Source organism: Hevea brasiliensis, chromosome 4 (genome assembly GCF_030052815.1).
Source record: "Hevea brasiliensis isolate MT/VB/25A 57/8 chromosome 4, ASM3005281v1, whole genome shotgun sequence".
NCBI classification, from domain to species: domain Eukaryota; kingdom Viridiplantae; phylum Streptophyta; class Magnoliopsida; order Malpighiales; family Euphorbiaceae; genus Hevea; species Hevea brasiliensis.
Window position 1 is genome coordinate 114,050,392 of NC_079496.1, and position 22,708 is coordinate 114,073,099.

General features: G+C 33.6%; 4 protein-coding genes and 1 long non-coding RNA gene across 7 annotated transcripts; 4 read left to right on the top strand and 1 right to left on the bottom strand.

Annotated features, from left to right (window-relative positions):
• Nucleotides 1-4,895: 4,895 nt before the first annotated feature.
• LOC110649841 (uncharacterized) lies at nt 4,896-7,897 on the top strand. Its single transcript, XM_058146035.1, has 5 exons — nt 4,896-5,382; nt 5,486-5,523; nt 6,122-6,392; nt 6,739-7,019; nt 7,289-7,897. The coding sequence occupies exons 1-5, from the start codon at nt 5,002-5,004 to the stop codon at nt 7,728-7,730; spliced, it is 1,413 nt and encodes a 470-aa protein (XP_058002018.1). The 5' UTR covers nt 4,896-5,001; the 3' UTR covers nt 7,731-7,897.
• Nucleotides 7,842-9,000, bottom strand: LOC110649842 (uncharacterized). The gene is made up of 2 exons (XR_002493824.2): nt 8,567-9,000; nt 7,842-8,479 (listed from the first exon to the last, which is right to left on the bottom strand). It is a non-coding gene; the product is annotated as an uncharacterized LOC110649842 (long non-coding RNA).
• A 240-nt stretch (nt 9,001-9,240) lies between these two features.
• LOC110649837 (polyol transporter 5) lies at nt 9,241-14,577 on the top strand. Of its 2 annotated transcripts, none has more exons than XM_021804561.2 (3): nt 9,241-9,458; nt 12,366-12,623; nt 12,791-14,577. In XM_021804561.2, exons 2-3 carry the CDS (start codon nt 12,368-12,370, stop codon nt 14,149-14,151), a joined length of 1,617 nt encoding a protein of 538 aa, XP_021660253.2. In that variant the 5' UTR covers nt 9,241-9,458; nt 12,366-12,367; the 3' UTR covers nt 14,152-14,577. The 2 variants fall into 2 exon arrangements, with proteins under 2 accessions (XP_021660253.2, XP_021660254.2); XM_021804562.2 differs by lacking the exon at nt 9,241-9,458 and adding an exon at nt 11,255-12,171.
• A 1,418-nt stretch (nt 14,578-15,995) lies between these two features.
• On the top strand, nt 15,996-17,863 carry LOC110649835 (polyol transporter 5). Of its 2 annotated transcripts, none has more exons than XM_021804559.2 (2): nt 15,996-16,268; nt 16,539-17,863. In XM_021804559.2, exons 1-2 carry the CDS (start codon nt 16,133-16,135, stop codon nt 17,777-17,779), a joined length of 1,377 nt encoding a protein of 458 aa, XP_021660251.2. In that variant the 5' UTR covers nt 15,996-16,132; the 3' UTR covers nt 17,780-17,863. The 2 variants fall into 2 exon arrangements, with proteins under 2 accessions (XP_021660251.2, XP_021660250.2); XM_021804558.2 differs by having other exon boundaries at nt 16,002-16,268; nt 16,416-17,863.
• Nucleotides 17,864-21,284: 3,421 nt separating this feature from the next.
• LOC110649836 (transcription repressor OFP8-like) lies at nt 21,285-22,376 on the top strand. The gene has a single exon (XM_058144783.1). The coding sequence runs from the start codon at nt 21,353-21,355 to the stop codon at nt 22,256-22,258; it is 906 nt and encodes a 301-aa protein (XP_058000766.1). The 5' UTR covers nt 21,285-21,352; the 3' UTR covers nt 22,259-22,376.
• Nucleotides 22,377-22,708: the final 332 nt, after the last annotated feature.

Sequence of the window (22,708 nt, forward strand, 5' to 3'; positions counted from 1 at the left end):
TTTTGTTGGATGTGTTGCAAGTAGAAAGTCTACTTTTGGCTACCTGTTCCTATTAGCTGAAGGGGCAGTATCATGGAAAAGTGTCAAACAGTCTATTATTGCTTCATCCACTATGGAAGTAGAACTTGTGGCATGTTTTGAAGCCACAATTCATGCATTTTGGATGCGGAATTTTATCTCAGGACTTGGGGTAGTTGGCATCATTAGTAAGCCGTTGAGAATTTATTGTGATAATTAAGCAGCAGTATTTTTTTCCAAGAACGACAAATATTTCAGATGTGCCAAACATATGGAATTAAAGTATTTTGCCGTTAAGGAGAAAGTTCAAAAACGAAGAGTATCTATTGAGCGTATTAATACTGATCTCATGATTGCAAATCCGTTGACTACAGGTTTATAGCCTAAGACGTTTAAAGAACATATGCTTAGAATGAGTCTTGGTTGTATTAATTAATGATGTATTGTCTTTAACACTTTGAGCTCATTGATGTGTTTTTTGACATATATTAATGGATTTTCTGTTTTCTCATAATTGTGTACACATAATATTTTGAGTAAATGATAACAGGAAAAGTCTTTTCAAAACATTATTGTGGACCATGTTGTGGTATACATATATCTATTATGTTCCTACTATAGTAAGTTGTTGGTGTAGTGGTATATGGAAGGAAGTATGTGATTAAACAATGTACAATCACCATAACCCACACTTTGTAATTTATTATAGGAAGGTGATTATGAAATACATTATGGAAAGAATTTGTTTATTCTATGCTCGCCTAATGTTTATGTTATTAAAGTTTATATCACTTAATTATTGTGCAAAGTGGGAGAATGTAAGATTTTGTCTGGTAATTAATATTACCATATAGGCCAAAATCAATAATTATACAAGGATTACTTTGATTAAGGTAAATCCTAATTCTAATTTTATAAGGATACTTGATGGATATACCAGATTAAGTCTTGGATATATATATATATATATATATATATATATATATATATATATATAAGCTGGTTCTCTCTCTATATATAAGGTCACGCACATTCTCTTTCATAAAGTCAGAGATATTAAGGTCATCTCAAGAAAGTCTTTGGTCACTAAACTTTTGTGTGTGAATCAAGAAGGGTCAAGAGGGAGAAATTAGTTTATTGAATTAAAATGGTTTCTCTCAATTATTAGCATGATCCAATTAAACTCCGCATCAGGTACGCTTTCTAGATCTGTCAGAATTTATTTGTTCAAGATCCATTATTAAGGTAATGGTTGAATCTTATGTTTATGATTCATATTATATTTGTGATGCTTTAGACAAGCAAATTGAAAATAATCCACAATTTTGTGGCATCATTGTGCTTATGAGTAGAAGGAAAGGAAAAAGCCTTTCTTGTATTCATTGCCTCATCTTGGCTTTGAAAAAGGAGAAGAAAGTTAAAGAGGATGGGTCCATTGTCTTAGTACAAAGGAATTATGGGACATTAAACTTTACTTTCAGCCTTTGTGGTCCTCATGGATACCACCTATCATATATAAGAGAGAGAGCTACAAAGCCAACCATCCTTCACACATCTTTAACTTGGGTTTGTGTTTGTTAAAGATATAGGAAGTAACCATTCATAACCAGACAAGTAAGTCCAATCTAGTAGTTTTAGTTGGTATGCGTATAAAATGGGAGCGGGGACATGAGAATGGAGACATTATTTTAATTAGAGCTTCTGTCGTAAAATGTTATGTCATACTGTGACCTTTTTCAGTACAAAACTTGAGAACGTATGATTAGAGTTAAGAGAGAGCATGCATCTGTCTGTTGAGTTATTTCTTTTCCATTTATTGTTAAATTTCTTTTGCTTTAAATGCAAATGGCACAAACTTCACTTCATGTTTCTGCTGGTAAAAACAGGGCTGAGATAATCAAATTCCTACTTGATTGGAGAGGAGAGGACAAACTTGAATTGGAAGCCAAGAATATGGTAAAGCAGAATATGCGCATTATATTTCACTTCTCTCAAGTCTTGAGAAAATTGTGCATCAAGTATTTTAGATTTGTATTCAAGTTTTATATAAGCTTCTCTTAATAGACCAATCTGATTTAGACCTGAGTGCTAATATTGCTGAATTTTGCAGTATGGAGAAACTCCGTTACACATGGCAGCAAAGAATGGGTGTAATGACGCTGCACGAATACTTCTTGCCCATGGTGCTTTTGTTGAAGCCAAAGCAAATGTGCTTTTTTCTTGGCCTTTTTTTAATCTAATTTTTAGTTGGTTCAAAATCGGAACAGGAAGTGTGGAGGTGCTCTTCTTCTAATTTAAGTTGTTTTAATTTTTTGTTATTATTCATGCAGAATGGGATGACACCATTGCACCTTGCTGTTTGGTACTCAATCGGATCAGAAGACTGCTCAACTGTCAAGACATTAATTGGGTATAGTGCCGATTGCAGTGCTGAGGACAATATATATTAGATTGCCATTGTTTAGCTTATTCCATTCTGTTTTTACTTTTATATGTTATGGAATGGTGATGGTTTGTGCAACGTTATATTTGCAAGAGGGCATGGCTCCTATGAATCATCTCTCAAGCGGTCCAGGAAGTGCAAAGTTGCGTGAACTATTACAATGTCATCTTGAAGAGCAGAGAAAGAAAAGAGCACTGGAAGCATGTAGTGAAACAAAAGCTAAGATGGAAGAACTTGAAAATGCATTATCTAGAATAGTGGGGTTAAATGAGCTGAAGGTTCAACTAAGAAAATGGGCAAAGGGGATGCTTTTGGATGAGAGGCGCAGAGCACTTGGGCTAAAGGTAGGTGTGAGAAGACCTCCTCATATGGCAATCCTGGAACAGGTAATTTGCAGCCAGATTGTGTCATGATCTTATATGCTATATGCCATTAATGATGTCTTCAATTCACATTTCACAAATTCAAGAAAAAGGGGCAAATAAATTCTTCTCACTTTTCATGGTTTTTGGAGCCATATTTATTTTTTCAGATAATCTATCCCTTTTGGTTCTGTTCTTCCGTGTTTCAATGTAAATATATTTATCAATATTCCTTGTTGTACCTCCATTGATTGTAACTGCTCTTTATCTCTGCAATTGGTTCTACTTGTACTTTCTAATATCTGTTGCTAGCTACCTTTCTGTATGTTATGCTTCAAGGAAGACTTGGTCTCATTCCATGACGTTTTTTTCATGACAAAACAATACTTGTGTGGCCTTATTTAGTGTTTAAATACGTGGATATGTTTCTTTCTTCTCTAAACCTTGAGCAGTTTATTTTTCAATGGTGGGATCTCAGTTTTTTTGTTTGAGAAGAATAATTTATAATGGTGGGATCTCAGTTGTTTCAATGGTGGGAAGTTTAATTTTTATATATGGAATAATTTAATTTTTATAATTTTAATATTTATAATAATTTTATTTTTTATAGAAATATTAAATTATTTTATATATTAAAATTATAAAAATTGAAGTGTGATATAATATAAAATTTACGAATTAAATAATTAATTTTAAAAAATTAAGGATTAAAGTGTATATGATATAAAACTCATGAAATAAATAATTAATTTTTTAAAATTTAAAGATTATGATATACGGTAAAATTTAAAGATCAAATTATAAATTTTCAACTGGAACTGTTCCCATTATTAGGAGGTTATTGCTCAAAGATCTGTGTTCATTTTATGTATATGGCTTCCTGCTAGTTGAATGGAGATAGGGATGTCTTTCTGTAATTCTCCTTCTGCATTCTTATTATTTCATTCATTTGATTGTTTCATTTGTGCATAGCTACATATTTCTTATTATTTCATTCATTTGATTGTTTCATTTGTGCATAGCTACATATTTCTTGTAAACTATGGCTCTGCCACTTTTTTGTCTTTTAATTTTTTTTTTTTACCCGAATTGCAAAATCTAATTGAAAAATTGAGAGTAGAAGTATTAAATCATACTGTTAAATTGAAAGTGAGAATTGAGTAAATTATATATTAATTATTTTAATGTGAATTTATATAAGAGATTAAATTACACTTATATTTATACTTTTATTAGCATTCATTTTTAAGAGTGTAATTATATAATTATTATTTAATAATTAATTAGTATAAATCATAATTCAAATTAGGTTTTGATATTATGTTGAATTCGAAAGAAATATGTACTAATTTATTTTAATATAAATTTATATAAATAATTAAATTATTTTACATATCAAAATAACTAATCCACTCAACATCATAACTGATCGCTAATACTCACTCTTTTATTTTATTCATTTTCGATATGGGAAACCCATACTCTAATTTAGTTACCGTTTTGGTATGATTTTATTTCTTAATTATGTGGAATAGAAAACTTGAAATAGAATTTATCTTTTACATATGTTTTCTATATAATTTTTAAAATATATTATATAATTTTAATATAATTAATTATATATATATATATTTATATATAATTAAATAAATAATATATATATATATAAATGTTATAATAATAAATTATATATAATTTGATATTATATTTCATCCCTTTAATTTTTTCTTAATAATTTATAGTGGTAAATGCAAAATTTTTAGTAAATTTATTTGTATTGAAAGATTCTAATTAATATAATATATGTTAAATTACATAATTATATAATTAGATAAATTTAATATTTTGTAAGTTATATTATATATTACAATTAATTAAGTTATAAAGTTTAGTTTTAAATTTTGTTTTACAAAAAAAAGGTTATATATAAAATAGAACTTTAAATTATGTTATAATTAATGAAAATATAATATTGTGAATTATATATTAAAAAATTAATTAAATATATATATTTGAAAAAGTAAACTAATTTTATTTTATTTAGAAAAATTTAACTAAAATTGAAAGATTTTATATGTATTTTTGCGTGCAAGCGAAAACAATAAAGTGTGGCTGAGCAGAATCAGAGAGCCGCGTCTCTCAGAGATTCAAGAACCAGAGAGCTTGGAGAGAGCAAGTATGGTGGTCTCCACTTCACTGTCAATACTTCCATCCACATGCTCATTTCCTTCAAGTTCAACCATCGACTCATCTTCAACCTCCATTTCTCTCCCCTTTATCCCTTTCAAATACCACTACAATTCCAATCTTAAATTCTCTAAACCACCTAAGTTAGCCTCCCCACGCTTCCCTCTACAGTCTTTGAAAATCTTGGCTTTCTCTGCGAATAATACCCAGTCCTTTGAAGATGGCTCCGCGGAACAGTTTTTCCAAAACAATTCGATTGCGGATTTCATGAGGTTCAAGAGACGCTCCGATAGAAGCAGCGGCGAGTTGCAGACTGCTGTTGTTAGTTACAGAAAGAGGTTTCCTTGGTCTATTCTCAACCCTTTTCTTCGGGTACCATGCTTGTGAATTAGGATTTCTTTTCGAAATCGTTTATTTATTTCTTGTTTTATGTATTCTAGTAATGATTGTTTTGCTTGTTATTGGGTTGGTGCAGGTTGATTTGGTTTCGACTATTCACATTGCAGATAAAGAGTACGTTTTTCTTTTCCACAATTTGGGATTCTTTTACGTTTATATAGTAACTTGTTTAGTTGGATTTGGGATTTTGGTAAGAAATTGGTTTTTAATTGACCCAATTGCCTCTTTTTTTTCACATTTTTGTACTTGTTTTGCTGGTATGTTAAGCTTACTAGTTTCTGTTTTGGTTTTGCATCAAGTTCTTTTTTTCCCCTTCTCCCTCTCTCACTTCAGATTCTTGCTGATGTTCCAACGATTTGGGGGTAGTGAAAACTTTTGGTAGTTTCTTTTAAAATATCTAGATTAACATATATTTCACTAGATGTTCTGTTTCTTTGCTTTGTGAATACTCAAATATGTTATTCATCTTATAATTTAAGGAATGGTTTTGTTTGTGGTGCTGGGAAACTTCCTTATTTTCATTAACTTATTTTTGGAGCTCTTTCAAAGGGCAAAGATTGACCTTTTAGCTTGAGTCAACCATGAGATTTTTGTAGCTGATGTTTTATGCTTCTATTTTTGGTAACAACTTGGTGACTTGCTTATCCATTTGCCTAGGAGATGTTAGTTTCTTTATCATGTGAGTTTAAATGATCTGAATTACTATGTGTAGTTACTTCACCACCCTCCAGAAGGAACTTGAGCCCTATGATTGTGTCCTATATGAGATGGTGGCTAGCAGGGATAGTTTAGAGAATAGAAGAAATCCTGCTGCTACAAAGAGGCTGAAAAGTTCGCGCTCCAGAGGATTCAACATTCTAGGGTGCATTCAGCGACAGATGGCTAGGATTCTTATGCTTGATTTCCAGTTAGACTGTCTTGATTACCAGGCAGAGAATTGGTATCATGCAGATCTTGACTATGAGACCTTCAAGCTACTTCAGGTTACATTCCCAGATCTTTCATTTTAAATTGATGAAATGCAGGAGAATATAAATTAAATTATGAAGGCTATGAATTGAGTTTACGTTAGCCCCTTTTTTCCGTTGCCAATTTCTACTTCTTTGCTGGGTATCACCCCACAGAATTCCAATCATGTCTCTTCTACGTACGAGGAGATTGTTATTGATGTTGCCCAAAATTTGATGAGTCAATTTAACTCTCATAAATGGCTTCATGCTGCCATTTTCCTGTATTAGCATGTTCTCGTGGTGTGAAATTTGATGTGAAGGCTGAGATTGCAAGTAGTGATGAATTCTAAATTTGATGGTGCTTTTCAATTTCTTTCAGCTCGAAAAAGGTGAAAGTTTCTTCACATTTGCGAGAGATATGACTATCAGATCAACAAAAGCCATGGTGCAGCCTACAATTCCAGAAGAACTTGGTCCTTGGAAATCTAAACTTCTTTGGGCTTCTCGTGTACTTCCTATGCCACTTGTAGGTCTTTTCATTATTGGAAGTGTCTGTGACGTGGGAAGTCAGTCATCAGAATATCCAGAACTAGAAGCCTTGTCCAGGCTTGACTTTGGTGCTGCAATGAAGGTTTTCCTGGCAAAGCGGCTAACCTCTGAGTAAGTGCTGTCCAATTATTATAGTGCTTTCACACAATGAGATTTTGCCTAGTTTTTGAGGTGCAACATTACAAGTTGCTCGTTTTTGGATTCTGTGATGGGTTTTAGAAGTGGGATTAGCTTTAGATGGAAATGAATAGCATATCCAAAACAGCATGACTTTATCATTACTGTAATTCCATTTTCTTAAGCCCAAAAAATTCAATTTTTCCTGCTTTTGTTACAAAATCTGTTAACTTGGGGACTGACTGAAAGGGGTATCTGTGAAGGTTCAAGCAGGTGACAGCAGATGTGGAAGAGAGATCAGTCATAATTGGCGAGAGGAACAAGGCTGCAATAGAGGCTCTTCAAAGAGCAATTGAAGATGGCCACAACAAGATTGCCATATTGTATGGTGGGGGGCACATGCCGGACTTGGGAAGGCGCTTGCGAGAGGAGTTTGATTTAATCCCTTCCCAAGTGCAGTGGATAACAGCTTGGTCCATAAAGAACCGAGATTTAAAGAGCACCTCCTTCCCATTTCTTACAAGGTTGGCCGAAGCTTTGGGTTGGCCATTGAACCGCTACCAAACTCTGGCATTGCTCATATTTTCCTCAATCCTTGCATTAGATCTTTGGTTCTGGGAGCTGTTCTTTGGCACTACAGTGGACTGGATCTCCCAGATTGCTTATCAAGTTGATCAATATGCCCTTAATGCACATATTATGTGATAGTTATACCGTTAATATACGAACAAGGAGAAAAAAAGCAAAATGCAAAATCTTGTGTACATATTGTGAAACTGATTGAACACTCACTGATTTATTTGTCTAAGCCAAAGATGTCAAGACTCGAGTAAATTTCTTTTATTGGGAATCACATTGGCCCTTTTTCAGGACTTATAGTTGATGATGGTAAAAGCTATAATAAGCATCATCATTCATCAAGCATGAAAACCAAGCTAAGCATTTGGTGGTTCCTAATTCTGCTACTGTTTGATCAATATGAAACAGATTCTACAAGTCTACAACTGATTTTACGAGGATGGTGAAGTACCCTTCTTCCTTGGGTTGCCTGAATACCTAAAAGACAAGAAAATAAAATGGAATTACAGAAACCCCATGAAAGCAAACAACTAGAGAAATCGCAGACAAGATGTGAAGGTGTTACCTTCTCTGAAGTTGCTCTTGAATCTAACAGCAACGTATTTCAGATACCTCATCCTTCCCGTTCCCGTAGTCTTCCTCCGGATTGCCTTCACGCTCCAGTTATCTAGCAATTCCACAAACACTTAGAACACAATAAAATCCACTCCACACCACGCCAGACAGGAAAGAAAAGTTTACACTTTCTCAGACGAGCGGCGGGGTACCAGCAAGAACCGTAACGGCTCTTCTGCAGATGAAAGCTGCGGGCCGGCACCTCACGCAGAGCTTATGCGTTTTGTTCCTTCTTTCCCGAAACTTCCCGTTCCTTTACCCTATCCCCAATAAAAACAACCACCAGATTTAGCTGCAGAAAAGAAAGGAATAAGCAGCACATTGAGAGAAGAACACATCTATGTTACCCTTTTCTTGGTAGTTGTACGCAGAGAAACCCTGGAGACTCTAGAGTGTTTTGGAGGAGGAGGGAAGTGATTTTATGGAGTGCTCCGCTCTCTCGGTGCTTGGTGATCCAGGTGTAAAGCTCTGAACTTGCAGTAGCTGTGACACATGTCAAGGACATCACTCAAGCTTCAGTTTGATGACATTGGAGCTGTTTTTTTTTTTTTTTTTATCAATTTCAGTGAAGATTTTGTTCTCTTTTTTATCAGTTACCCTCTTGTCTTTTAATGAGATTTTTATATTTGAAGAGAGAAAAAAAAAATTTAAGCTCGTGCGATGTGTTGAACCGATTTACTCAATATTCAATCTAGCTCCATGATTATAGATTATTCATGATCACGAGCCTTAAACTCTCAACACCCCCTAGGTCAATTCAATTGGGAATACGTCTGGATGGACTTGAACACTGGTCAAGTGGCTTGAACCTGTCGATTGAAAATATATTTGTTTTGAGCTGCTGGGCTGAACTTGAAAAAATCCTTTCAGAGCCGAAGCGATCCAGGCCTATCCCATGGCTTGGGACATGTAAGGCAATTCATTTTATGGGCCAAATTTAAGCCATTTTAAGTTTTTAACAATACCTTCGAAAAAGTTGACGTTGGTATGAAGATGGAGACATAAGGTGACGCCACCAACTCCAAAACCCAACAGCTATATATATATTCGAGACTTCTGCTATTTTAAGAAGGTTTTATCTCTTTTCTTCTTTCCTTTCTTAAAATTTTAATGCCTTTTTTGCCTCCTGGTATTTGGGAAATCTCTTTATCTGTTCAGTCTACGTTGTCTTCCCAATTCTTTCATATAGTGTGGTTTCCTAAATTCTGAATCTCTGAATCAAGCGCAGGAAGCCTTCAGGTATGTCTTCTTAATTTGAGTTCTTACATTTGTTTGCTGCTTCAATATTTTGTCCTTTATTAATTAATGTTCTCAAATTTTTTTAGTTTATTTTTTTCTTTTAAAATTATCTGCTGGTTGAGACATTATCTCCTGAACTTGTCGAAGGATGAAATATTCTCCTGGTGAATCTTAGCTAAGTTTCAGTTTACTAGATCATCACTTTTATCATATTGTAAGAGTCATATTTTCATGAATTATAACTTTAAATTCATGTTGCTGTTAGAAATTTCTTGTTAAGCATCCCCCTCAAATGTAAGTGCTAGATCCCAGGTTTTATGCTGAAAAGTCACAAATCCAGGAGTGACTAGGTGGGTGGCGTCAGTGAATCAAAAAGATTGAAAGGAAGATGGCTGGGGTTGGGATGCATTATGGGTTGGGTTTTGCAGATATGTCTTATACTTAGAATTACATTGTATCCTAAACAAACAGTAATATTTTAGAAAAAGAAAATTATGTGGGACCTTCCTGAGCTTTTCATGATGCATTGTGTTTCTGCCCTTGATAAATATTCATAAAAACATGATTTGTCCAACAATTTGTAGAAGATTGAGAAATTAGAATATTACTTTGTTGTGAATATTAATTCAGGTTGATGTTGCTGGGAGTGCTTGTTACCTAGCAAATTTATAGTTGTATTAGTAATTGCCGAGCAGATGACTTGCATTGTGCTTAAATGCTATAAAGTAGTTAAAAAGAAAAGGCCCTTAAATGATAATGGTCCAAGAACAAAAGTGGAGGATGGACTTGAGAAAAAAAAATCCACTAATTGGAAACTGATCTCTCTAGGTTTTTACTTTTGATGTGGACGCTTCTGCACTGTGGGACCTGAGCCTTCATTTTTGGTGAAGGAAATGTGGGTCTGTCTTTGTCTTAGATGGAAACAAGTGGCAGAGATTTAGGGTTTTCATGTTTTTCTAGAGAAGCTTGTTGCTTGTGTCTTGTATCCAATCCATATAAATAAACAAATAGATAACTTGTAAAATTAAACATTAGGGTCAGGGTTATAGCATTTTTTATGACGTTTGAGCCAATTTGGCATGGATTTGATTCTTTTTTCCATTGCCTGAGGAGATATACAGTATAATTTTTTCTGAAAATGGAATAGTTCTGAAGCACTATTTCTTTTTTTTGTTTGTTTATTTTTGCTGGCCCTAGGCAGTCAGCTGGTTGTGGGCTTCATTAGAAATTGAAATTAGAAACTCATACCTTCTTGTTTTTCTCAATGCTTCAGCCTTTTGTATAGATGTTATGTTAGTATAAATGGAGCACATGGATCAAATTACGCTTTTAGATTTCAAGCAAGGGTCCTATGACCTCAGACTTGCGACTGGTTCAAAGAGATAGGAGTGAATAATTCCAATATGTAACCAGAGCATTTATATAATCAAATTGTTTATCGTGGACACCTCCTAACTGTGGTAGAAGCATTTGCTTATCATTCCCATCTGTACAAATTATAGAAAATGCTAGATAAGTGGCAGCTGCTTGGGATGGGCTAGGGTTGGTGCCTTGTGAATTTGCTTGCTCACAAATCAATTCACTTGCCCCTTAAATTGCAATTTACAGCCAAGGAAAAAAAATAATAAATGACAAGGAATCTAATACTAGGACCATGTGTACAACCTTAAAGAATCATTTTTCTTTCTTTAAGGATTTTTTTTGTGCCCACAAAAATCTTGATTCTGCTTGTGTTGGCCGGACCATAAGAATCATAACTTTAAGATTCAAATTACCTAGTTTCCCCTGATGCCAAGGCTTGGCCATTGTGCTTCTCATGTGTTGTTTGAATCTTTTCTGCATCTTGATTTGCTATTGGTGAGAGATGTGAAATATGAAAGTTTCCAGAAATTTAATTTACGGAATGATTAGAGACTAGCTTTGAATTGTTAAACGTACTTGTTACATATTATGTAGAAATTGAAGTAATTATGTCAGCCGGACAAGAAACTATAAATTAGTCAAAGATAATGAGATATTTTGGATTTAATATAAAAAAAAAAAAAAGAATAGCACATTTGGATTCACTATTTACAGGAATTTGCGTCAATGTTTCAACTGGGCCTACCTTTGGAAACATAATAGTGGCATATTCTCTTTGAGTGTGTTCACATTTGATGCTGTAGCTATTGTTTGTCATATACTGGTTACATATACTGGAGCTAAGATAGCAAATACTGGTTATTGGCTGTGAGTTTTGACTTTTTGACACCTTTGGCCAGTGGGGTTCCTTGGTTTCTGATTCATTGTGGCCGCTCTATGTTGGAAATCCACCTTTATTCATATAGGAATCCTCTTATTCCTTACATGTATATGCACAAAGGTTTTTGGGTCCCAAAGGTGTCCCAAATCTTGCTTAGGATTATGGAATATCGCACCAGACAACTATATATTTGGACAAGAAGTTTAATTAAGTAGAGCATGTGTAATCATTGACCTTTCCATGATCAGGCTGGTACATGTACCCTAAAGCCTCCTTAAAACAAATTGTTCAATATAAAATCATTGTTTCAGGGCTCTGCTTATACCTTATGAGCTTGTTAAATTGAAATTGTTATTGGAGAAAGGTGGAGGTGGGGTGGGTTGGTCCATTTCAGCTCTCTTTTCCAATTTCCAATAGCTTGTGAAGAAGTGTGCCCGGCATGCGTTCTTCTGAGAAAGTGGCTTTAAAAAGGTAAACGGAAGGTTCTCTCTAATATTCCACTTGCCACCCATTTGAGAGAGTCAGAAAAACATGTGCAACCTTTTTTTTTTTTTTTTTAATTAAGTCTAAGTGGAGTAGGTAACTTAGCGAACGGATTGTGTTGAGGTAAGCCGCTCGTGGTTCTATATTCTAACTATCAATTTTTTTGGCGTTCAATCTTCCAGTCATGCATTTCAGTTCTACCCTTGAGTCAGATGAAGATGGAAACTATCATCCACTTCTTGATTCAGAATCTTCACATTTAGAAACTGGTCTGAAAAATGAGAGAAGAAACAATGTATGGCACAAGGATGCTGCTATAGGTGGATCCCAAAAACACAAAGAAGCACAGGGTGTTTCAGCTCACAGAAAGATTCACATTAACAAGTATGCTTTTGGTGGTGCTATTTTGGCCCCCACAAACTCTGTTCTCTTGGGCTATGGTGAGTTTCATTTTACTCATTTTCAATTGAGATTTTTCCCTCTTTAAGGTGCGATTTTCCAGCTAAAGATACACAATGATGGGAGAAAGGAAAATTAAAAAGCATTAGATCACAGAAGAGAAGGAAAGTTAAAAATACATTTACAATGTTGAAATTGTTATCTGCAGATATTGGGGTGATGAGTGGTGCTGTGCTCTACATCAAGGACAACCTCAAGATCTCATCAACACAAGTGGAGATCTTGGTGGGTTGCCTAAATGTATGTTCACTTATTGGATCACTTGCATCGGGTAGAACTTCTGACTACATTGGCAGACGTTATACCATTGTTCTGGCTGCAGCCACGTTCCTTGTTGGTGCACTTTTAATGGGACTGGCACCATCTTTCATATTTCTAATGGCTGGAAGGGTAGTTGCTGGCATTGGTGTTGGCTACTCCCTAATGATCGCTCCAGTCTATACTGCAGAGCTCTCCCCAGCCACGACTCGAGGCTTCCTATCCTCCCTCCCTGAAGTCTTCATTAATATTGGAATTCTACTCGGTTATGTCTCCAACTATGCTCTATCGAGTCTTCCTGAGAACATGAACTGGAGACTAATGCTAGGACTTGCAGCTTTGCCAGCTATAATTGTTGCTTTTTGTGTCCTGGTGATGCCTGAGTCCCCTCGTTGGCTTGTCATGAAAGGCCGGTTTGGTGATGCAAAGCAAGTCTTGATAAAAACTTCAGACTCAAAGGAGGAAGCAGAATTGAGATTAGCTGAAATGATAAAAGCTGCCAAGGACTTGACCCCAGGAGCTGCTTCAAGCAATTGGCGTGGGCAGGGTGCTTGGAGAGAGTTATTGTGTAGACCTTCTCGCCCCATTCGCCGTATTCTCATTGCTGCAATTGGAGTTAACTTCTTCATGCAGGCTTCAGGTAATGATGCTGTTGTGTATTACAGCCCTGAAGTGTTCAAGGACGCTGGAATCCAGAGCACGCGACAGCTTGTAGGGGTTACAGTGATCATGGGAATAGCCAAAACATTCTTTGTTTTGGTTTCAGCTCTTTTCTTGGACCGGTTTGGGAGGAGGCCCCTCTTGTTGTTGGGATCAACTGGGATGGCTGCTTCATTGGCTGCCCTGGGTGTGGGCTCAATGTATCTCGAGCAGTCAGCTGACAAGCCCGTGTGGGCCATTGCATTGTGTATAGTGGCAGTATGTGCTGATGTATCCTTCTTTTCAATTGGGCTTGGTCCAGTCACTTGGGTGTACTCGTCAGAGATATTTCCTATGAGATTAAGGGCCCAAGGTTCAAGCTTGGCAATATCAGTCAACAGGTTGGTTAGTGGGATTGTTGCCATGACATTTCTAAGCATTTCCAAGCTAATCTCATTTGGAGGAATGTTCTTCTCACTAGCAGGAATTATGGTAGTGGGTACAGTTTTCTTTTATTTCTTCTTGCCTGAAACTAAAGGCAAGACCTTGGAAGAGATTGGGGTTCTCTTTGAAGATAAAATCTCTGAGAATCAAATACACTTTGTTTCTTAACTAAAAAATGCATGCATTTTCAATTCCTTTTGCCTTGCAAACTTGGAAAATAAAAAGCCTAAAACTTGAGGGGACTTATATGAGTTGGAATTTGAATAAGCTGGTCAGGTCAGGAATTGTTTTTGCCTTTGTATGAAATGATAGGTATGGGAGATCAGTAAACTGTGGGAGAATAGTCCATTCTATAAATTGGAATTCTCGTTTGCCAATACCTTGAGCACAGCTTGTTTTGTGACTTGTGAGCGAGGATCTATGGTCCCAAATCCCAATAAACTATTGCTTTTCCATCCCCATCTTGAAGCATTAGCATGTTATCACCGAGCTACTTTTCACTTTTCAGTGAATTCCGTTTGCATGTCCATGATTTTTTATTCAACTTTTCAGTGTCAGACAAATACTTACACCTTTTATATTAAAATTTTGTTGTCATTGAGGTATAATATTATTTTTTATGAAAAAATGTTAATGTTTATTATAATTTAAATTTATTAATTGTATTGTTTATTTAATTATTTAAATTGAATAGTTAATATTAAAATTCAAGTTGGATTGTGCAGTTAGTATATAATAAATATTGGAAAGAAAAAAGATAGCAGTAGCTGGTGGTTTTGTCTTCAATAATCCTGCATTGACATGAGTGTAGTTTTAATGGCTGTGATCGCCAATTATCAAGCAGGAAATGGGGATCAGCTTCATGTGAATGTTTCGGTGCTTTTATATTTTGGGTTAGAGTATTTGATTCTCGTTAAAGAAGAAGATACTCCATTAAAGGTGTTTTATCAAAATTTAAAATTTAAAATTAAATCGTATTTATATTAGTTACTATTACATAATTTATTTATTTATTTATTAATAATAATAAATAAATTTATTTCTTATTTCTCTTAAATTTTGAGTATGTGGCTTATTAAAATCTCTCATATTTTTACTTGCTTATAGCAATAATTTAATTGTTTTATATTTTTAAATTTACATAATTATTTTTAATTATTTATTATATTTTATTTTTCAAATTCATTATGGTTATAGTAATAAATTGTTTTTCAAATTTTATAGACTATCCTTTAAAAAATAAATATTTTTATAAAAGATATAGAGTTTGAAAATCAAATGACTAGTATAAAAAGCTATACCATTAATCATATAACTTTTCATTGATTTATATAAAAAAAATAAATCTTGTTTTAAAAAATATAAAATATTATATAAGAAAATTAAACAATAAAAATTTATAAGTACTGAAAAGCATAAAAAAATTTTAAAATTAGAAGAATAAACTTAAACTTAAAAAAAAATAAAATGCAAATCATAAATTAAGAAATTAGTATTATTATTATTATTATTTGAATATTACTGTAATATTTAAGATTTTATTTTAAGCATATTTATTATTATAATTATTATAGATAAATTATTTTTAATAATATATGATCTTTTTTAAATACAATTATATTTAGAAAGATTATATTATTGCATTTTTATGCAGAAATACTTAAAAGAAAATAATTAATAATTATTTTAAAATAAAATTTTAATTTAATTTAATTTTAATAGAAATATAATTATTTAAAATTTTAATAAAAATTTTAATTATATTTAATTATTAAAATTTTAATTATTTTTAATATAATTAAGATAAACAAAATTTTATAATATAATTTTGAAAACTAAAATTTTATAAAAATAAATATAAAATTATATATTAAAATAAAAAAATAAATAAGTCCCACAACGCCCAGTGAAAGGAATAGATTTTATCAAGTTAAAACGTATACGTCTTCGCTGGTATTGAGCTATCATCGCTGATTTGAATCCATGCAATTTGTTTCTCTTTCCACTACCCGACAGCAAACAACTCTCCACTCTCACTTTCAATTTCAATTCCCATTTTCAGTTTCAGCCTCTTTATTCTCCCAAAAAAAAAAAAAAAACCCTCATCTCAAGAACTGGAAAAGAGAAGGTCTGTAAATTGCAGGCTCACATGGAGGCCATGGAGGTTGAATCACAAGAACCCAATAGACCAGAAAGTGTTCTTGGTCCTAGAAAGCCTCGTCTCAACAATTATGCTTTTGCTTGCGCTCTTTTGGCGTCCACTATCTCCATCTTGTTAGGCTATGGTAATTCCTTTTCTTTTATATACCTTTTCTTCACATCTCATCAATAATAAATCAAATCCCACAATTAGAAATTGACCAAAAAATCAAATCTCGATTTGGGTTTTGGTTGTTTTAGTAATGAGAATTGTTTTGGTGTTATATATACAGATATTGGTGTGATGAGTGGTGCAGTACTTTTCATTAAAGAAAATCTGAAAATCACATCTACCCAAGTAGAGATTTTGGTGGGTATCCTAAATGTGTGTTCGCTCATAGGCTCGTTGGCTTCAGGGAAAACAACAGATTATTTAGGGAGGCGTTACACTATAGTTCTAGCTGCAGCCGCATTTCTGATTGGAGCACTTGTCATGGGCCTAGCACCATCTTTTCCTTTCCTCATGGCCGGTCGTGTTATCGCCGGAATAGGTGTCGGTTACGCCCTCATGATCGCTCCAGTGTACGCTGCCGAGGTCTCTCCTGCCATGACTCGTGGATTCCTAACCTCTCTACCAGAGGTCTTCATTGTTTTTGGAATTCTGCTAGGCTACATTATCAACTATGCATTGTCAGGTCTGCCACAGCACGTTAACTGGAGGCTAATGTTAGGTCTTGCAGGGATCCCATCTTTATTCATTGGTTTTGGGGTTTTAGCAATGCCAGAATCACCTCGCTGGCTTGTAATGAAAGGTAGGTTGGGTGAGGCAAAAAGGGTTTTAATTAAAGTATCAGACAGCGCAGAGGAAGCTGAGGTTAGGCTTGTTGAAATAACACAAGCAGCTTCATCTGGTTCAGGCCATGGTGGTTCTTCAACTTCTAGTTGGCATGGACAAGGGGTTTGGAAGGAACTTCTGTTAAGGCCATCTCCGCCGGTTCGCAGGATGCTTATTGCAGCTATTGGGATCAATTTTTTCATGCAAGCTTCAGGTAATGATGCAGTTATATACTACTGCCCTGAAGTGTTCAAGGCAGCAGGAATCCACAGCAAGAAAATGCTATTTGGTGTGAATGTGATCATGGGATTTGCTAAAACTTTCTTTGTTTTAGCATCGGCTCTTTACCTGGATCGGTTTGGAAGAAGGCCTCTTTTGCTGTTGGGCTCCTCAGGAATGGCAATTTCGCTAGTTGTGTTGGGCTTGGGATCTAAGTTCCTTGAGCACTCTACCAGCAAGCCAGTGTGGGCTATTGTGATGTGTATAGTAGCAGTTTGCGGGTTTGTTTCCTTCTTTTCTATTGGGCTTGGACCCATTACATGGGTCTACTCATCGGAGATTTTTCCGTTGAGGTTACGGGCTCAGGGCTCAGGCTTGGCCATATCAGTGAATCGGTTGGTAAGTGGAGTGTTGTCCATGACGTTTCTGACCATCGCCGAGAAGATAACGTTTGGGGGAGTGTTTTTTGTGCTTGCAGGAATAATGGTAATTGGTACAGTGTTCTTTTATGTGTTTATGCCAGAGACGAAAGGCAAGACCCTGGAAGAGATTGGGGCTCTTTTTGAATGCACTGACAATGCAAAGGAAATGAGAGAAAAGTAGTAGTGTTTGAGGCATGAGACACTGTAACAAATATAGGTTTCAATATCATTTTTTAAGGATAATAAATAACGTAAAGGCAACGTATTTTACGCACTAAGATAATATGTAATGCAATGAATAATATATATAATATTATGTATAATAGTATTATAGATTAATTTAATTTTATTGTTAAAAACTTTAAGTTACAAGATTTATTCATATTATTATTATTATTATGTGCTTGTTAAAAATTTTTTTAAATTTTTAAACTTTAAATTTATTGATAAATTTTAATAATTATCATTAAATTTATATGGTTATAATATTATAGTCTTTTAACTTTAAAATATAACATAAAATATTCTTAATTTTTAAATTTTATACAGTAAAATTTCTCTAACATCTAATTATCTATTTTTCAATTAGATACTGACATGAACATTTTCAGTATGATGCTTAGTCAATATTTCTTTCTATTTTCTTATGCAAAATGTAAAATTACTCTCCATAGTGTGATATGGGTAATAAATACTTTGCTCATTTTCTCAATTTTATTTTTACAAAGTCCATGTACAGTTTCAAGCTCAATTTGTTTTGCATGAAGAATATTATTTTATATATTAATTTAAAATTATTAAATTTTTTTTTCAAGTTAATAAAAAATATTAAAATAATTCATCAATTTTTTAAATTAGGTTTTATGGCATCATTTAAAAGTACACTTTTTAAAAAAAGTTGGTAGAGGATGGTACTAACACGTCATAATTTGTTTGGCATTGATATATTAAAGAAATACTGAAATATGTTATAGTTAAAAATTAATTTAAATTAAAATTAAAAAAATTCTTGCTTAAATTCAATTAATCATTAATATATACGATGAGATTTATATATAAAATAGATATTACTTGTATATTTATATATTAAATTTATAATAAATCAAGTTTAATTATTATTATTTTTTTTAATTTGACATGTTTACTCATCATAAAAATTTATATAAATATTTTTAAAATTTTTTTTTCTTCCCAAGGCTATGAAAAACCAAGCATTGTTTACCGATGATGATTCGTGAACTTGGAAGATAAATCAATTAAGGAAATTTTTTTTTACTTAGATCTGGTTTACCTTTAACAAAAAAATCTAAATATATAATACTTATAGGTGAGTTTTATTAGGCAAAAGTCATAATCTACAATTGTCAAACATTAGAATCCAATTGGGAAAAGCGAAAATGGGGTTTGAAATTTTGAGAACCTTTTTCTTTTCAATTTAACAGAGAGCAAAAGTGGCACAGAAAATCTATGTCAAAGGCAGTAGTTTTCTTCTTGTCACAGAGCCAATCTCTCATTCTTTGAAAAGCTGAATCAATCTTACCCAAAACTGTCTGTTAGCTTTTGTTGGCGCATTTGAAGGCTAAGATCTGCATCCTTTCATTTGTTTTTGTCTGCTTGGAAGCTTCTTCAAACCTGAGATGCTCTCTCTTCACACAAAAGAAAAGGATAGAGACCATAAGGCCTTGATATTTAGTGTTTTTTTTTAAAGAGATTTTAAGTTTATAACCCTTTTCTTTTCTTTTATTTTTGGGGAAGAGAGATGAGAGTACTCTCCATAAGATTCAACTTCTCGGTGCAGCCATAGACTTAGACCTCTTCACTTGTCTTTTTATCTAGGGTAAAAGTTCATGCCAGACAAAAACATATCGATTTATTATTTATATAAAATCTATATGGATTCGAACATGGAAAAGGTGACTAAAATTTGCCGGCAAGAAACAAGGGAAAAGGTAACAATGTTACCTTTGTCCTCCACTCACATTTCAAAACTCTGTGTGTGTGTGTGTGTGTGTGTGTGTGAAAGAAGCATGAATTAGCTTTAGTTAATTGAAGGAAACGATTGGGCATGTACGTGGTGTATCTGTGAATGCAAATCAAGAAAATAACCAGAACCCATCAAGAAAAGAAAAGATAAGAAAAGTTAAAACAGAGCAACTGTATATGGCTGCAAGATATGCCACATATAACAATTTAGGTCAAATAAAGTAGCACAAGTTTAAACTAACTGGGTTCGAGGGATACCTCAAAATAGTTGATGATAGAAGACTAATGAACTTGTCTGAAAAGAGCAGTTGATATATACATACATATTATATGTAATAAAGACTAAAGAGGCACTAAACAACAAATGCAGATGCTGCCCAACAACCCTTCCATTTCCATGCTTCGTGCACATATGTCTTTTTCAATCTCTGGCTTATTCGAGAGGTTGGCAAAGGGTTGAAATAATTAAATAGTATTCTATTCTTCAAATCCCAAATGGAATGATCAGCCTAATTTAGACTCAAGAAAGCTAATTTAAACTTATATCCCATTTTTCATCGATAAGATATTTTTATCTAAACTTAATTTATTATAACCTTAAAATATAAGTATATTGGATTATATATTTAATAAATACATTCTCTTATTCATTTATATCTTAAATTCATGATAAATTAAATTCAAATAAAAATATTATTTATTTATTTATTTTTATCATCCTTATGATTCTTCTCTGAATGGTAGGTTGAGTTTCGTTTTGCATATAATATATATATTAGGAGGATTGCTTTCCCTGCAATTATGTTTGCCAGTTTCTTTTCTTCTTTGTTGTGAAAAGAATAAATAATGTACCACTATCAATTAGGCAAGTACTATAGCTAGCTAGTTTATTGAAAGTTCAATCACATTATGCAATTTTATAGAACACTTGGACTGATAATTTAGTAGCTATATAAAGTCCACAAACCTTTAACCCAGATCTCAGCAATTTGAATTTCAAATACACCAACAAGTGCTCTCTCACATACAATTTTTGGGTCCCCTCTTAGGCGCGTGTATAATTTTTTATATATATATATATATATATATACATATAACGTGTTGTTTAGTAATGGGCTGGTTTGCATTTACTGGATAGCCATTTCTGGAAAAAGTTTTCCAAATCAGGCAGTTGATTGACTTGATTATTTCTTTTTTTTCTAGTCTACCATATAATATGTCTAATTCAACCCATTTCTTAAGGCTGTTAACTAGTTTATACTATTTAACAATAAATAATACTATATAAGGAATAAATTCAATTAATTAATTGAAATTAAAAAAAAAATTTAATTTGATCGATTAAAAATTTAAAATATAAATATATTTATTTATTTAATAATAAAATATTATTATATATTTTATATTTTAAATTTATAATGATTTAAAATATAAATATACGATATTTATTTATTTAGTAAGTAAATATTTTTATATAATTTATTTTTTAAACTTTTAATGAATAGATATGGGAAATAATGGAAAAGATTTATCATAATTAATTAATGATTGATCTAGCTAGTACATCTTCCAAAATCAAGACAAATAAGAGATCGAAAAAACAGCAAAAAGTACCGTAGACCTACTTCTTAATTAATTTAGTATTAAAAATAAAATAAAATTGCTTATTGCTATTGTGCGTGTTTATTTATATTTATATATATTCCCTCCCTAAGTGCCGCCACCTCCCTCTTCATAAACAAGCTCTCTTCCCTTCCTCTCTCTCTTTCTAATGGAAAACAGATTCAAGATGAGAATCTCTCGCATGTTTCGTGGTTCCTTTGGCTCGTGTCGGACCCGAAACTCATCGGACGTGGTAGAAGAAGCTGTTTTTGTCCCTCAAAAGCACAAGGAACACTTCCATTTCCATGTTATGGAGCCTTTGCCTTTGCCTCCTAAGCCTCTACCTTTTAATTCCATTTGCAGACCCAAATGCCCCGAAACAACAGCCAAAGCCATCACCAACTCTATCTTCCCCCGGAAAAAAATATCGAGACGATTTCCTCCTTTTATATCGGCAAATTATAATACTAATGGAAACAATTGTCCCCCTGCGTCGCCTGCTTCTCCATTCCACAGAGGACTTGGTTTCAGAGCGAAAAGGAATAGTTCGAGATCAGTGAAAAACAAGAAAAAGAAAAAGAACAACCCCCATTTGAAGAGCAACAGAAGGGACATGAGTCTGTTTAGCTCATCTTCGCAAGATAGTGCATATTTTGAAGGCAGCTATTGGTTTAGCAGCGAGGAAGATGAGGACGAGAGAGAAGGAGAATCAGATACGCTTTTTTCTTCAAGAAGTCTCTCCTCAGATTCATCAGGATCTCACTGCCACCGTTCTCGCCGCAAGAAGTTCAGTTCTCGCCGGAGAAGGGTTGCCTCTAAAAGTTCTCAAATGGGTGTTTTCCCCTTGCATGGCAAAATGAAGGAAAGCTTTGCAGTGGTGAAGAGTTCTAGTGATCCATACAATGATTTCAGGACATCAATGGTGGAGATGATCGTTGAAAAGAAGATGTTTGCAGCTAAGGATCTTGAGCAGCTATTGCAGTGTTTCCTCTCCTTGAACTCTTACCATCATCATAGGATTATTATGGAAGTCTTCACAGAGATTTGTGAGGCCTTGTTCTCTAACTGGTCTTAAAAAATGAAGAAAACTGTACTGTAGTGCACTTTGCATTCTGTTATCTTGTAGTTTAGAGTTCTAATTAACTATGATTAACAGTCTGTTAATGGATATTTCTCTGCATACGTTCTGCTTTCCTGGTGTTATTTTTCTGGTTTCCATATTAACTATGATCTTGTTTATATGCTATCCTACAACGGGATTATCTTGTCATGTTTTTAAGGTTTTGGGGGTGTGAGAACTGTGTTTCGACAAGATGGACAAGAAAATAATGAGCAGTTTCTTTTTTATTTTGATATAATAAAAAGATTGTGGCAGTTTCTGTGCTCCTTTTAAAGAAGATCGTTCAGTCCTATCAGAACAGGGCGAAAGATGGGGAAAAAGAACAGATGTATTGCTGAGGGAAAACAAAAACCACAGAGCGGTTTGATTTTTGCGCCTTTAACCTTTTTAACTTTTTAGCTTGAG